At 31.9% G+C, this 15,694-nt stretch overlaps 3 protein-coding genes across 4 annotated transcripts; 1 reads left to right on the forward strand and 2 right to left on the reverse strand.

Moving 5' to 3' along the window:
- Positions 1-206: 206 nt before the first annotated feature.
- On the forward strand, positions 207-2,845 carry LOC107912163 (probable myosin-binding protein 5). Its single transcript, XM_016840234.2, has 2 exons — positions 207-1,113; positions 1,768-2,845. Exons 1-2 carry the CDS (start codon positions 405-407, stop codon positions 2,667-2,669), a joined length of 1,611 nt encoding a protein of 536 aa, XP_016695723.1. The 5' UTR covers positions 207-404; the 3' UTR covers positions 2,670-2,845.
- A 774-nt stretch (positions 2,846-3,619) lies between these two features.
- Positions 3,620-6,912, reverse strand: LOC121202966 (serine/threonine-protein phosphatase PP2A catalytic subunit). The gene is made up of 6 exons (XM_041105484.1): positions 6,383-6,912; positions 5,441-5,555; positions 4,909-5,017; positions 4,753-4,830; positions 4,205-4,396; positions 3,620-4,118 (listed from the first exon to the last, which is right to left on the reverse strand). The coding sequence occupies exons 1-6, from the start codon at positions 6,633-6,635 to the stop codon at positions 3,945-3,947; spliced, it is 921 nt and encodes a 306-aa protein (XP_040961418.1). The 5' UTR covers positions 6,636-6,912; the 3' UTR covers positions 3,620-3,944.
- A 651-nt stretch (positions 6,913-7,563) lies between these two features.
- LOC107912161 (transcription factor bHLH79) lies at positions 7,564-11,002 on the reverse strand. 2 transcript variants are annotated; one of them, XM_016840230.2, is made up of 6 exons: positions 10,295-11,002; positions 9,758-9,961; positions 9,499-9,564; positions 9,307-9,375; positions 9,132-9,209; positions 7,564-7,935 (listed from the first exon to the last, which is right to left on the reverse strand). In XM_016840230.2, exons 1-6 carry the CDS (start codon positions 10,604-10,606, stop codon positions 7,807-7,809), a joined length of 858 nt encoding a protein of 285 aa, XP_016695719.2. In that variant the 5' UTR covers positions 10,607-11,002; the 3' UTR covers positions 7,564-7,806. The 2 variants fall into 2 exon arrangements, with proteins under 2 accessions (XP_016695719.2, XP_016695720.2); XM_016840231.2 differs by having other exon boundaries at positions 7,564-7,923; positions 10,295-10,960.
- Between the last annotated feature and the right edge of the window lie 4,692 nt (positions 11,003-15,694).

Consider the following 15,694-nt stretch of genomic DNA (forward strand, 5'->3'; position numbering starts at 1 on the left):
ACATTCTTTCCCATTTTAGGATGATTCCCACCTCCCCTTTTAACAAATTGGTAAATTTTCCATGTAGAAAAACCCTTAAATTAAGCTTACAATTGGTTGGAAAGTGCATGAAAATACCCCATTTTGAGGTCCAAAATTTTCCTAACAATCTCAATTCCCTCATAACCATTCTCTTATTTATAGTCAAAAGAAGAAAAAAAAAACCTCATCCAACCCTAATCTTTGATTCCTTTAAACTCCACATTAACCTCTATTTTCTTTCTCTCTTTGTCTCCCACAACCAAAAAAGAGAGAGGGGGTTCATGATATTGGTCTCCCTGTCATGATCTCCCTTCTCAATAATTAATTATACATTTTATATAAATATAATATTTGGTTTTTTGGGTTCTTTATATATTTTGGAGATGGCGAAGCGATCATTTAAGCAATTCGTAGAACAACAGCTGGGTGCAGTCCCCAATTTCTTCATTTACGCATTGTTAGAATGGATTATGATCTTCATGTTGTTCATCGACGGCTTCATCGCATTATTCGCCAATGAATTCGCCAAGTTCTTTGAGTTGCCGATCCCTTGCTTGCTTTGTACCAGGCTAGACCATCTCCTCGCTGGCCGAACAACCGATTTCTATTACAACGATTCTATTTGCGACAACCATAAGAAGAACGTGTCGTGTCTTGCTTTTTGTCATGCTCATAAGAAGCTCTCCGACATACGGAGCTTGTGCGAGAGTTGTCTCTTGTCTTTTGCAACCGAGAGAGAAACCGATTGTGATACGTACAAATCCTTGTTGGGGATCTTGCATAAGGATATTGATCAGTTGTTGGTTGATGAAGATAATGAAGTTCAATTGTCTTTGCCTGGTGGTGCTAAAAAGGATGAAGAAGTGGTTTTTGAGAAGAGTAATGATCACCGGTGTACTTGTTGCTGGCAACCATTGAAGGTGAAATCTACAGGTTCTAATGGCTCTAAAGGAAAGAATTCTTCCATGTCATCATTAGCACCTTCTCCATCTCCTCGGGCTCCGGCTATTAAATATACGGAGCTCAAGCTTAAACCGGACGAACCAGAGGTCCAGGTGGATAATGATCGTTCAAAGGGACTTGAAAAGCCACGTAAGTTTAAACTTTTCAAACCATGCATGCATTAGGTTTGTTTTTATTAGGTTAATTGCATCAAACTTTTCCTATTATAACAATCATAAATTGTTATTAATTATTAAACTTCAAAACATTTATCAGTAAGCTTTTTTTATATTACATTTTAACTTGAGTCTAACATTAGCATATTTAAAATATATTAAATATGAATACATTTACTATATGAATAATTTGTATTTGAGTGTTAATATATCATATATATATATAAGTTTTTCATATACTAAATATATTGAAATTTTGATATATGTGTTTTAAATGTATTCAATGTTGAATTTTAATTAATATTTAATGCTTAAATTAATTTTTTTTTAATATAAACTATTCTTAGAAAAGACAAACATCAATTAAATAGGAAAAATAATGAATTGAAGTTTACTTAAACCCTTTTTTTTTATTGCTGCAGCAGTATTGGTGTTCACTAAATTAATACTTAATCAATAATATTTAAATTAATTGTTAGATTAATAAAAATAAGATCCAATTCATATAATTAACCCTTTTATACAATTTTCGGAAGATATTAATATAATATAGTTTGGGTCAATTTATATAATATATAAACCATTTTGAGAATATTGGTTTTATACGTTGGTGATGAATGTTTAACAGTGAAGGATGATGGCAAGGGTGGTACAATGCCATCGATGCCAGAAGGTGATGAAGAAGATAAGACCCCCAACTTTATGAAAGGAAACAGGTTCTTCGGGATCCCCTTATCGGACTCGGCATCAAACAGTCCTCGGTGGACCCGAACTCCGAGGAAATTACTGCTTCAAAAAACCGAGTTCGCGTCAGAGATCGGCGAGAGCCAAGTCCCCAGCAGTCCTCGCATGGATCGTAAATCACTAATGGCATTGTACATGGAACTTGACGAAGAACGAAGTGCATCCGCCGTAGCGGCTTACAACGCGATGGCGATGATCACCAGGTTACAAACCGAGAAAGCCGCCGTCCAAATGGAAGCCTTACAGTACCAAAGAATGATGGAAGAACAAGCCGAATACGACCAAGAAGCACTTGAGGAGATGATCAATTTAGTAGCCAAAAGAGAAGATGAACTCAATGAGTTAGAAGCCGAACTCGAAGCTTACAGAAAGAAATACGGACGCTTACAAGAAGGCGATTTCGAAAAGCAAGGAGAAGTGAACGTTGAAGGAGATCAAGTGTTGAAAACGTCGTCGCTTTCATCCTCCAGTGGAAAACCGGAATCTACCGTCCCTGCTGGGGATAAACCGGAGACTCAAAATCAATCCGAATCGAATCCCATCAACCAGGAGAAGATCGGTGCGGAAGCCATGAACAAACCAAAGAAAGTTTCCGATTCGAATCCGAGTCCGACGCCAGAGAAGACCGGAGGCGAAACCATTAACTTACCCAAGAAAGCAATGCGTCAAATGGACCGGTTGAAAATACTAGAGAAGAAAATGCATATTTCATCAATGGGAAGGTTTCAAAGGAATACTAGTGAGATTAATGATGACGACATGGATGAAGAGCAGGAGCGTAGTTAGATGTTGGGCTTTGATGGCCTTTTGTTTCTGGTTTTTTGTAATATGGAAGAGCCTTTTTCTGAGCTCCATTGCTTGTAAACTTTGTATTGTTGAGATTTTCTTATTTCTATAATTAAGATAGTAGTATTTTTGTGTGTTTTTAATTAAACTCATATCACGTGGACGTTATTTAAATATATTATTTATTATGATTTAGATCTTGATTATTAATTTATTTTATTGCATTATACTAATTATTTGGGTTAATTACATTTGAGATCACCTAAAATGATATTATTCTTATATTGGTAACCTTAATTTTTTTAATCAATTTAGTTATTACCGCTAGAAAAATTAATCGAAATTATCACTCAACCATTAAAACCTTTTTTATCACTCAACCATTAATTTGTCCCTTTAAATCTTATAAAATAAATTAACACCATTGCTATACCCATTAAATTTTAATTTTTTATACTTAGGAAAAAGAAAATACAACGATTTACCGTAGTTCCACTCTATATGATGTCACCACCATATTTCCTCTGTCATATTTCACCCGAACAAGAAAACTCCATGACTTCCGCCCTCCAAAACTCCTCTTCTCCACTGTTGATGTCGATGTTGACTTAGGTTGGAAAATAATGGAAAATAAATAAATGGGAAAACATGAATAATTATATAGTGCATTTGAAAAACCGGTGTCTAACTATTAGGTTGCTCCAGGGAGGAAAAACAAACATGTGCCTACAAATACAATGTGAATATAGGTAACAGTTTATAAATATGGGTACAAGGGGGGGGTTACCAAAGAGAAATCCATTTCAAATACTGGGTTTTATTTCATTCTCCAAAACACCCCCCTGAAAGGTTTAAAAGTAAAAGCAATTCACCAAGGAACTGACTTGACGCTTGCATTTCAAAATTGAGCTACAATTCAGTTAACAAATTAACAAGTTTGGGAAATCATGTACCACAAAGAAACATCTCTCACATATAATCAACATTTTACAAAACGGAACATGCACTTTAATCACCCCAGATGATTTAAACTCGAAACACAGAAAAAAAAAATTAAAGGAAAAAAAACTTATTCTACAAATGAAACCTATAGAGACTCATATGAATGCAGCAGCAGCAGAACAAAAAAAAGAATGATAAAAAAGCAAAAAAGCAATGGTTTCTTTTGTCCTTCCCTCAACTAGATGCCAGAACTCTCTGATTGTTGTAAAACACATCTACAAAAACACAACAGGAAATATGAAATTTTAGCTGGTCGGACATACGCTACGGGAATTATAAAAAATAATCAGGGGTTCTACGCGTGGTCTCTGGTTCGATCTGACGTGGAGCTGGGTCAAACTGAAGAAAACTTTGCTCCATATTCTCCCCAATCTCAAGTATTGCAGCCATATTCCCACAACGGTAGCAGTAATTTGGTGCACTGAACACTGTTACCACATTCTTGTCCTACAATAATACAGATGTTAACATACACAATCTGTGAGAACAAATTATTCAACATATGCTTCTATTTTGATGAGGGATCCGCAAACCTGGGACCAATTATATCCTTCCATAACAAGCTGGTGAGCTCTAGAAATCAGAGTGAGCCCATTTGTGTGGTTGAACTGCCCAGAAATATCCTGTCCGAAGGTATACCCGGCCCCCCGAGGAGATATTCCCCATCCACATCGGTCATCAGGATCAGACCATAAGAGATCACACATTGGACCCTCATGAGGAACCTACACGGCCAATAAATGTGAAAATCCTTAATTTGATGATGCCTGTTAGGCTTTGGAAAATTCAGTGAAAAGAGAGTGCCTACAAGTTTAATAGATGTTGTTGTTGTGACTTTACCATATAAGCATCAACACTATTATTAGAATCTTTAGGATTGACATTAACAAAGACAGGCAGCAATTCATTAACTCGTAAACAGTCTAATCCACCTATTTTCAAAAGATAATACCCATTAACTCTATATGGAATACTTAATAATGCACTATGTATGTATTATAATGTTTTATGGCACAGACTATAGGGCTCTTAACAAGGTGGACAATCTACTTTTCAAACTATAAACTTTATACAGGTTTACCTCCTGTATGCGGTCCAGAGCACGGATGTTATCTAATGTATCCAAAGATGGGGATAGTCCACCATGCAAGCAGAAAATCTGCAAGAATATGAATAGTTGTCAGCACTCAGCTGAGATTTGGAAGTAATCAACATGAAAGTGTCAGAGAATTCAAACCTGACTTTCAATCAGGGCAGTGAGAGGTAAATAATCAAAGAGGTCAGTGAAATACTTCCAGACATTAGCATTTCCATATTTTCTCAAGCATTCATCATAAAAGCCATACCTGAAAAGAGTGGTAATTGGTTATTGAACACGGACTGATTTGGCAAAATCACTAAAAAACTCCAACCCTTAATACTAGCTTATCATGAAACATTAGTTTATCTGGTATGTGTTGCAGGTTAACTAGTGTCCATGCTCTGATTCTCCAATCTCTTTTACAAGCGGGGATTAATTTGCCTTATCAAAAGTTACAACGAACTAATCAAGCAAACTTTCTTGCAGAAAAACCTTGTTGTTTACATTTTTAATTTTCATTTTACTGACACTAATATATGCTATCTAAGAAAATTAAAGTACTCCAGAGAATGTGCACGAATACTATTTGGCTCCAAAATGCAGAAATAAATTAAGGTGGCAAAAAGCAAAACTATTAGTGCAATTACAAAATGAAAAAGGAGAAAAACACTAAATATGTATATCGCACACTTGAGTTATCTGCCGGCTCTCATGATTTCCTCTTAAAATAGTTATTCTATCTCTATAACGAACTTTCAGTGCAACTAAAAGAGTGACAGTCTCCACAGAGTAATATCCTCGATCTGCATACAACAAGAACAAGACATAAGTTAGTGCTACATGCAAATCAACTACTAAAGATGCATCAATATTCATGATTTGTTGCAATGTAAGGCAAGAAAAAGGCCAGAGAAGACCATATCAGAGAAAAACAAACAGTGAACCATCATTACTAGATTGTTAATGAAACTCAATCTAAAGATTCTCCACTATCTTCTACATTACCATCATCGTGAAATTACTGCCGAGTGCCTCAAATCTAGATTTTTGAAAACCTGGATATTTTTAGCTGTAGAGTAAATCTGTCGTACTTGTGGCTCATATTTAATGTATGACACTAAATTGAGACGACCACAGATGAAACCAAACAACATGAACATCAACCAGTCATTAAACTCTCAGAAACAGACTCTGTTAGTTTGAAATTTAACAAGTTCAGGCTAAATAAGGAAACTCTTCAAAAGTTCACATATCTCTACTCCAGCAGCTGTATCTTAATCTTGACTAACAATTCTATGTCAGCTAGCTAGATGATAAATATAAGTTATTCTCCAAAAACTCCCGTATTAAACATTAGAGCTTTGCTTTTGTACGGACAAATTAAACCAATTTCCAACCACGAAGAACTTTTAAAACCAAAAATTAAGAGGGTATCATTTCCTTTCCTAAATCTTCCTTTCAGCTTGGCTGTTTTCAATTAAAAGTGCTCATATCTAAAACCACAAATCCCGTAATATTAAAATAAAAAAAACCTAATCAATAAAATTATAAAATATATATTATTAAAACTTAAAACAACTTAAATGAAAATTAAGCAATGACAATTAAATGCAAGGAAAATTGGACCTACCTACGTAATCGCCCATAAAGAGATAATTAGTGTCGGGAGCGTGGCCACCGATGCGAAACAGTTCGACGAGATCGTGAAATTGGCCGTGGATATCGCCGCAGACGGTGACCGGACACTTCACCGGCTGAACATTCCACTCCTCCACAAGGATCGCACGCGCCTGCTCGCACAGAGTCTTCACCTCCGCCACCGATAGCGGCTTGCACTGCATTAAGTGCTCGATCTGACGATCCAGATCCCCGTGGGACGGCATCGTCAAGCAGTTCAGGTTTTTCTGGTGATTCCTTTTGCTTTTATTCTATGATGGAGCTCTGATCGGACGGTGGAGGATGAAGATGAGAGATTTTGGGGCTTTCGGATCAGGTCATGGTTAGGGTTTGGGGAGATTCAATTTGGACCTCAAAGCTTTTATTTACATTACTATTGTTGCCAGATAATTATTGGAATTTGCGTTTATAAGCCCCTAAACTTTTCTCTATTTATGAATTGCATCCCTTACATTGCAATAATTATAGTGTAGAGCTTTTTATATACATATAAAGTAAATCTTCAAATACCATTTTTCAAAAATGAAAATCAATCAAGTTCCTTTTTTTTATTTTTTTATAGCATGGTTTAAACCCTTGTCAAAAAAGATAGACCAATACTTTGGTGCATGCATATTAATGTATTGTACAATATAACAATCCAGCATTATAAATATAAATATATTAATAAATTTAACGATTAAATTATTAAAATATTAATTATATAAAATTTCAGGAAAATATATAAAACTACTTAAATTTTAATTTAACGGGTCTCATATGAATATATGATATTACAGTATAATACTAAAAATCATGATAAATATTAACTATTTAAAATCATAATAAACGAAAAAAACACTGAAAGTCAAATAAAACATATCATTTGTTTTAATTAAAACTTGTATGATTATAAAATGCAAGGTTACCATCATATTTGAAACTAGATCAAAGTATCATTCCACAGCACAAAAAAAGAAAATTGATAAATTTCAACTTAGTCCCCATAATTTAAGCCATGCCATGCATACATACAAATATGTATATACACGCACAAAAGGAAGCCATTTTTTAGTGAAGTTCATGTTGTTCCTAAAACAATTGAAAAGATATTATGATTCGAACACTAGACAACAAGAACAGGGGATGCAACAGTTCAGAAGAAAATTTTCGTTTAGTTAAAACTGATACAATGGAGTTCCTGAATTAGTCGGATGAAAACATATAACAAGAGATTAGATGTGCATTTTCTACAAGATGTATATGATATTACAAATTTAGCAACACTAGTCCACATTTATCAAACACATTTCTTGCAACACATGTAATTTGATCTAAATCAGACAACAAATAGACTGTTCTTTGTTGCATTGTAAGCCAACAAGGATTTTCTACGAATTACGTCGCCCTTTTGAAATTTCCACCCACATGCATCTGCAGCCATTCGGGGTGCAACCCTTGAGCATATTCCCTTGCTGTTTGTGAGCCGAATATCATTCCAGCACCATCAATTGGCTGCAAACCAAGCTAAAGGACCAGATTGAAACATTAAGATAATACACCGTAGCTACAATAATTCTATGCTTGGATATGTAAAAAGATAGTAGTTTTAACTTCATAAAAATTCCCTAGAATAAGTCTCACATCTAGATTCTAGACATTGCTGACAGTAACTTAAGAGGGCATTTAACATCTATTATCAGAGTTCAGAGTTCATATGCCAAGTTCTGCAGTGCCAAATGTATCATTTCGAAGGCAATAGTCAACATGATGAATGGTGCAGATTTTAAGTTACGGTGATGGCACCGGTGAATAATGCCAACAGATGAGTAATATGGCTACATGTTTACATTTAAAAAAAAAAATAGATGTAGAAAAGTAGAAGAACATAACACTGAACATAGAGGAGCTTGTTCAATATTTTGGGTTGAACACGTGGGACAAACAGAGATAAGGGTGCTGAAAAGTTTGCTATATACATCACGAGTATAGCACTTTTGACAAGGTGCACCGAAGGACACCCGTGCTTGTTCCTTGCACTAGACTTCAAGGTGCATTCGATCAGGCACATGGCTAGTGTGCCTACGTACAATTTTAATAAGGCGATAGGCGTAAAAAAATGCCCACCTCATTGAAGTTCGCTTTAATCTTTATATAGAAAATTAATTTCTGTATATATACATACACATTCTTATTGCACTTCACTCGGAAAAGCGGTTTTCTACGCCTAGTGCTTGAGGCAATATAAGGGTCTAGCACCAAAAGTGCACCTAATGCCCTTGACAACACTGGAATTTAGGGCATCATAGTTGATTCAAAAGAGGTCATTGGATTAAAGGAAGCAAATACTTTAAAAGGTCATTAAAGTAAGTGCCTAATTTAAGCTTACAAGTTTCCTCTATATTACTTATAATGGTCAGATCTCGAATCGGGAAGACCCTTCATAATGTACTTAGCACTTATGTGGTAGAGTTCAAATGTAAAATTCTACTAAAGAAATCTCCAAAGATAACTTCCCAGCCAACAAATGAAAGTTAGTTTGAAAGAATTTAAACTCAGGCTTGGTTGTACACCACTTCATGCTTTAAATTTCAGATATTCTATTAACTCGAAATGAAGCTGCAATTTTTATCTCACATCAGACTTCAATTCAATGCTATTCATGCTAATAGCTTATATGATGACACAAATATTATGTGATCAATCAACATAAGCATACTTACATCCTTTGAGTGAAACCCTTCGAAGCTAGGATTCACGTTTATCCTTGAATTAACTGCTTCGAGCTTCATTGACAAGAACTGCAAAATAACATTCGAATAACGTGTTAAGGCTTGAGGATAACCTAAAATATCAGAAATCGAGACACTAACACGGTTATATGTGTCAGATTCATACCTCAACCTGCTGCTGCAGTGACTGGATGTAATTAATAATCTCATCAAGGACAAGTGCCTTCCCTATGACCTGATTGAAAAGTTCATATTAAGTTTAATATAATAATAAGAAGAAAGAGACACTGAAACCATCACGTTTTTTCTCGAGGCACATTGGAACAGAAATAGAACACAACTACACAACAATAAAAACCTTGTTGCATCCAGGGACCAAATCTTGAAGAATCTTCATCCTCTCACTAATCCGCTCTCTCCTGGCCTGTAGAAGAAAACTTTAACCTAAGAACATGTTCAAAAAAGGCCTAAACCACCCTGCTTTACCAATCAAATTAGGACATGAACAAGCAAGACAGGTAAATCTGGATCCGAAATTTGTTTACTAGTCCATAAAAGCTACATTCCTAAGTTTTGAGGTTGAAAATTGCAAATTCAATATGATTAAAGTGAATTACTCTCTCGGCGAGACTATGGCTATCAGTAGCTTGACCCCTTCTAGCTCTAACATGAATATAGTCTTGCTTAGGTGGTTCGGCAGGTTTGCTATTCTTATCTGGCTTGCTACCATCTGCAGAACTCGCTTCCACCTCGGCTTCTTTAGAACCCGTGTTTCCATTCTTTGAGACCGGAGTTTTCATCCGTTTCCCATTGGAATCATTCTGTTAAAAGATTAAACCATAAGACAACATGAAACCAAAACATAAACCAACATTAATTCGTATCATAACCCCTATTTAAGCGGCAAATAAAAGGAATAGCTGAATTTGAAACAAGCGGACAATGAAACAAAACCCACATCAATTCCAATCCAAAAACCTTACGTTAAAGAGAAAATAACTAAATGCCAGCACTAGTGGGCCTTAAATTCCAAAATTTTCCTACCATTTTCTTATCTACCAAGCAACTGAAAATCTAAAAAAAAAAAGGAATCAATACAAAAGTTCTAATTCTAAACCAACATGAAAATAAAATAAAATAAAATAAAAACCCACCAATTCATTGGCACTAGTAGTAGTAGAAACAATCTTGGAAGACTCATCTTCAGAGCTCAATTCCTTCCTTTTTCTCCCACCTCCACATCCAACACTCTGTTCAGTCACAGTAGATTCCTCCATGGACCCATCTCTAAGACCCGAAGTTTCCCCAAACCCACCCAAATTACCTATCCTGAGCCCCAATCCACCTCCAGTTACAGCAGTTGGGTCAGAGCCTGGGTTGATCAGGAAAGGCCAAATCTCAGCGAGGCTGTAAGCTGAAGGATTGGCTGCTGAAAAAGATGACTCATTGATCAATGGGGGATCCATTCTGAAAGACCCTTTTTCATTAAAAACAGGATGAGAGTTTGGGTTTCGTACTTGGATCCAAAATCTTGGGTTCTTTAAAAGAACAGGAAAAAATAAAAAAATAAAAAAGGGGGAAAAGTGGGTTCTTTTTTTCTGGTTAAAGTTTGGGTTTTTGGGGTGATGGGATGGGAGAGGGTTTAAGTTATCGAAGTGGGATGGATGATTGGGGGAGACTATTTAACGAGTTGACAAAAGGAGAAGGGTAGCGAAAGAAATGAAGAGATACTGCTCTTTCAACAAGCTGATTAAGAGAGATAGAGAAGGAGATCTGATCTTTGTTGGGATGGAGTGGAAAGGAAAAGGAAAAAATAGGGATGCGCAATGTGCACGGTGCCCTTTTTAGCTTCATGTCTTTTGTTTTCTTTTTTATTTTTGGGGGGGATTTTCAATTTATTTTTTTTCCTTTCAAAATGGGGTTTTTAATTTATTGAAATGTTAAATAAATAATTTTAGGGTAAACTATACCAAAGATCATTAAACTATTAGTAAATTTATATTTTGATCATTTAATTTTAATATGTTACAAAATGATCACTAAACTATTTGAAATTTCTTATTTAAGTCACTGAATTGTTAAAATAGCTACTATATGGCCTTCTCTATTTACACCACTTGCATCAATCGAAAGCTTTATTTTCCCTTCCCTTCTACAATTCAGTTATTTTCATAAAACAACTTTAAACGTTTCGAATTTGCGAACTAAAATTCAAACAACTTTCTTCTCTGATTTTTAACACTAACCGTCAAATCTATTTAGATCTAAGGTATGTTCTTCTACTCATTGATGGGCACTGATTCACCATACCAATCGTTGAACCGCTGCTTAGAGCTCGCTAGCCAGACTTTTAAAAAAACCATATTAACTCGATAACTTAACTAAAAACTTTTGAATAGTTTAGTGACTTAAATGAAAAAGTTTCAAATAGTTCAATGACAAATTTGAAACATTTTGAAGTTACTAATAGTTTAATGACTTTAGAGTCAATCCTTTTTACAAGAATCTAATTTCTTTGTAAAATGGGCAATTTAATCCCAATCAATTTCAAAAGTGAGCAACTAAAGACAGTTAATCACAGCGTTAATGTTTTCCGTTAATTATATATAATTTTGATTAATATAACAACAAATTTTCTCAATATTAGTATTGTCATTAGTTGCACGCTTTCAAAATTGACAAAAAATAAATTACTTTAATTTTTTTAAAATAATTAATTTACTCAAGGTTAAAAATAACATTATGTTTGGATTGCATCAAAACCAGGGAAAGGAAGGGGAAGGAAAAATAGCATCTATCCATTGTTTGGATAGTTTATTTTATTTGAGTAAGGAAAAATAGGAGGAGTTGAATTTCTCTTTGAAAAGCTAGAAAATGAAAGTGAGTTTTTTATTTTTATTTTTATTAAAGATGTGAAATTACATCTCTATATTATCAATTTTTTACTTGAGTTGTTTTATAAAGGAACATAATTGAAAAAAAAACATTATAATCAATCATTTCCTTAATTTTTCATAATTTAATCAAACAAAAATTATAAATATTCTCTTAATTTATTTTTCTTTGTTAATTTTATCTATCGAAACAAAATAAAATACATAATTTTGTTTCTTTAACTTTCCTTTTCTTTCATAATTATTTATTCAGGAAAAAAAATACCCAATGATAATAATAAACCTTCAAGGGTAATTTCCCTTCAACTTATTCTAATTGATATCGTTATTATTTATTTTACAATTGATAAATGTTGGGTGTAGTGATAAAATGCATTACACTTTTAAAAAGAAGAACACAAGTTTACACTTTGAAAATAACATTATTAGGGGAAACAATCACAAACTTCAAACATAAACTACAAAACGAACATAAATGATATTGGAATAGAGAATTTTTGCATTAGTGAAAGCAAAAACTTCAGAGTATATGATGAAAAGGAAATTAAGAACATTAAAAAAATATAATTATACCATTGATGAATCCAAATAATACAATTTTAATTAAAGTTATATTTAATTTTTATGTTAATGTTTAATAAACCTATGGAAAAAATTTTAGTACATTTTTAGTAGAGCTTTTAGACTACACAAGTAGGGTCAGGAGTTAACAAGTGTCCTATAGAGATATAGTAAAAAAAAAAGAATCATGACAAAATTTTAAGATTGGTCGTGGAATTTTTTTAAAAAAAGTACATTATTTTTGTACCAAATACTGACCATAAATTTATTAGGCTTAAATTTTAAAAAACACTGATGATTTTGACCAATCATTGACCAATGTTGATCAACCATTGACTGGCATTGAACAACTGTTGATCGGTGTTGATCTGCCACGTGACGCTAAAAAGTATGCCACGTGTTTTTTTTCTTTCTATTTTCTAATATTATATATTATATTGATTAAAAATGTAAAAAAATCATATATAATATATAAAAAATTATAAAAAGTTTAAATTCTTTATAAAAATTCTAAATATATAATAATAAAATTTAAAAAGCCAAAATAATATATAAAAATGGAAAATTGTCATAAAAGTTAAAAAAACTATTTAAATTTCAAGCAAAACAAAACCTTGAAATTTAAATACTTTTTAGATTATTTTTATAAAAAAATATTTTTAAAATTTTTAAAATTTTTGTAATAATATTATCAATTTCAAGCAATTTATTTTTAATTTCTTATTTTTGTAAAAAAAATTTATAATTTATATATATTTCTTTATTTATATATATATATTTATTTCCATTTTTTTATTTTTTTAACATGTATACATATTTGATAAAAACATTTGTTTTTTTACATAAAACCACCACTTGGCACTTTGTAATTGGCTATTAGATTTTTTTTAATTTTTATAAAAGAAATGAAGCCAAAAATATGACGGATGCATACTTAAGCTATCAAATTGAGACAAAAAAAAATAATTACCAAATGAAAAAAATAAATATATTTCAAAACCCAAATTATGAATTAAGCCAATTTATTAGATATTTATTTTTATAATGTGCCAAAATCTAATTAAATTTAAAAATATTTAGATATCCAAATTATTTACTTTATTATATAAACATTACAACACTGACCTTAACTTTGATATATTTCATTGCTAGAATTTTTTTAACAATGATTGAATGAAATAATTTTAAATACTGAACTAACAGTGAACTCAAAAGCTAAAATTGAAATTATCATAAATATATAAACAAAGCACAATGATCATTACAAATTAATCGAATAGATAGATGGGCCCAACTATTTAAATTGTGGGTACAAAAAGTGTCGGTCCCTAATGATGAACGGAAACACTTGTTTCTGTCTAACATTGAGATCCTTCGAGACACATTACCATCAATGCGTCTTCACATATTTTATATATTTTTTAATTGACACGATGATTTGTATTTGGTACATTGATAACATATAAATTTATATATTAAAAATAAATTATATATAAACATAGATATAATATCATCATAGATTGATGATGGTTTACATAATGGTTGAGCAAAGAGCGTAAAAGATATCTTATCGTTTTGGTTGGCTAGGTCCTATAATTAAGTTCTTTTAAGTTGCGTGTTCATTTGTGAAAGTTTAAAGGTTGAGTCATGGTGAGTCTCTTGAAAGTAAATTAGACATGATTATCGAACCACATGTTTTTTTTTTAATTTTAATTCTTTAATTTGCATGGTGGTTGAGTTGTGGGTTACACAAATGTCAATTTTTTGATAAAATTTACTCATTTAAAGAAAAAATTGACCCTAGCCTAACTTGCAACCCTAGAAGGAAAAAAAGGGTAAGCAAGGGAAAGAAACTCATTGAAAGCTTCTTTATCAATGCCTTATGATGGGTTGATGCACCATGTGCTAAGTGAACTCGTCACTTGTCCATGTTTAATATTTTCATTATTATTATTTTTAAATTATAAAAGAGACTTGTAAAGTGAAGATAGAAGTCATGGAGCTGGTGCCTTGATATAGTACTCACTCTTTGTCGCATGCATTGAGAATGTATAGTAAATTAATTATGTGTAAAAAGTGATTTGATTAATAAAACATCTTTTAAGGTAATCTATGGCATACAACCACTCAAAAAAAGAAAAGTTAGTTAAGAATAACGTCATTAAATTATTAATAAATTTAAATTTTAGTCATTAAATTTTAAAAAGTAACAAAATGATTATTAGATTAATCGAAAATTTTAGATTTTAAAGTTGATGTACTATTAAAATCATTGTTGTATAGTGTTTTCTATTTGCACCAATTAAAAAATCTTCTTCCCCCAGTCTTCTATAGTTCAATTTTTTTTTCATGAAGAAGTTTTGAACTTCATGAATTTATGAATCAAAATCCAAACAGCTTTTTTCTCCAATCTACAACATCGATTCCTCTCTTTCACATTTTTATTTTTCTATTTCATGTTGTTTCAAGTTTTCTTTTTAATTATATTTTTAACATGTTAGTTCTTCTAGTTAAATGGTTAGATAATTGCAAATTCATCTTTGAGTCACAGGTTCAATTTTTATTATAAGCATTTTAATATGTATTTTTTATTTTATGTTGTTTCAATTTTTTTAATTAATGTTTATGATTAATAAATATATTATTTTCAATTTTTTATTTTTAATTCATCTTTTTAGTTAATAACTCTTTTATTTATAAAATCAAATAATTATTGCAAATATAATTTTTTTTAGTAAATATAATTTTTTGTATGTGTAGTATTTAATTTTCAATCCATATTAGAAATCACCATACCCACAATATAGGTCAAGAAAATAAATATTTGACATATAAATATTATATATAAAGAAAAATATATCAAAAGAATTAGTTGATGTTTTTAAAAAATAATTACATATTTATTATTTTATTTTGTAAATGTGAGAATTATTAATTAAAAAACTTGAAAATAATATATTTATTAATTATAAAAATTAATTAAAAGTAAACAAAAGCTTTAAACAAATGAAATAAAAAATATAAAAAATTGTGTATCAGAGGAATTGAACCTAGGACTCAAAAATGAAATCACAATTATCTAATTATCTAACCAAAAGA

Source organism: Gossypium hirsutum, chromosome D11, assembly GCF_007990345.1.
Source record: "Gossypium hirsutum isolate 1008001.06 chromosome D11, Gossypium_hirsutum_v2.1, whole genome shotgun sequence".
Taxonomy (NCBI): Eukaryota; Viridiplantae; Streptophyta; class Magnoliopsida; order Malvales; family Malvaceae; genus Gossypium; species Gossypium hirsutum.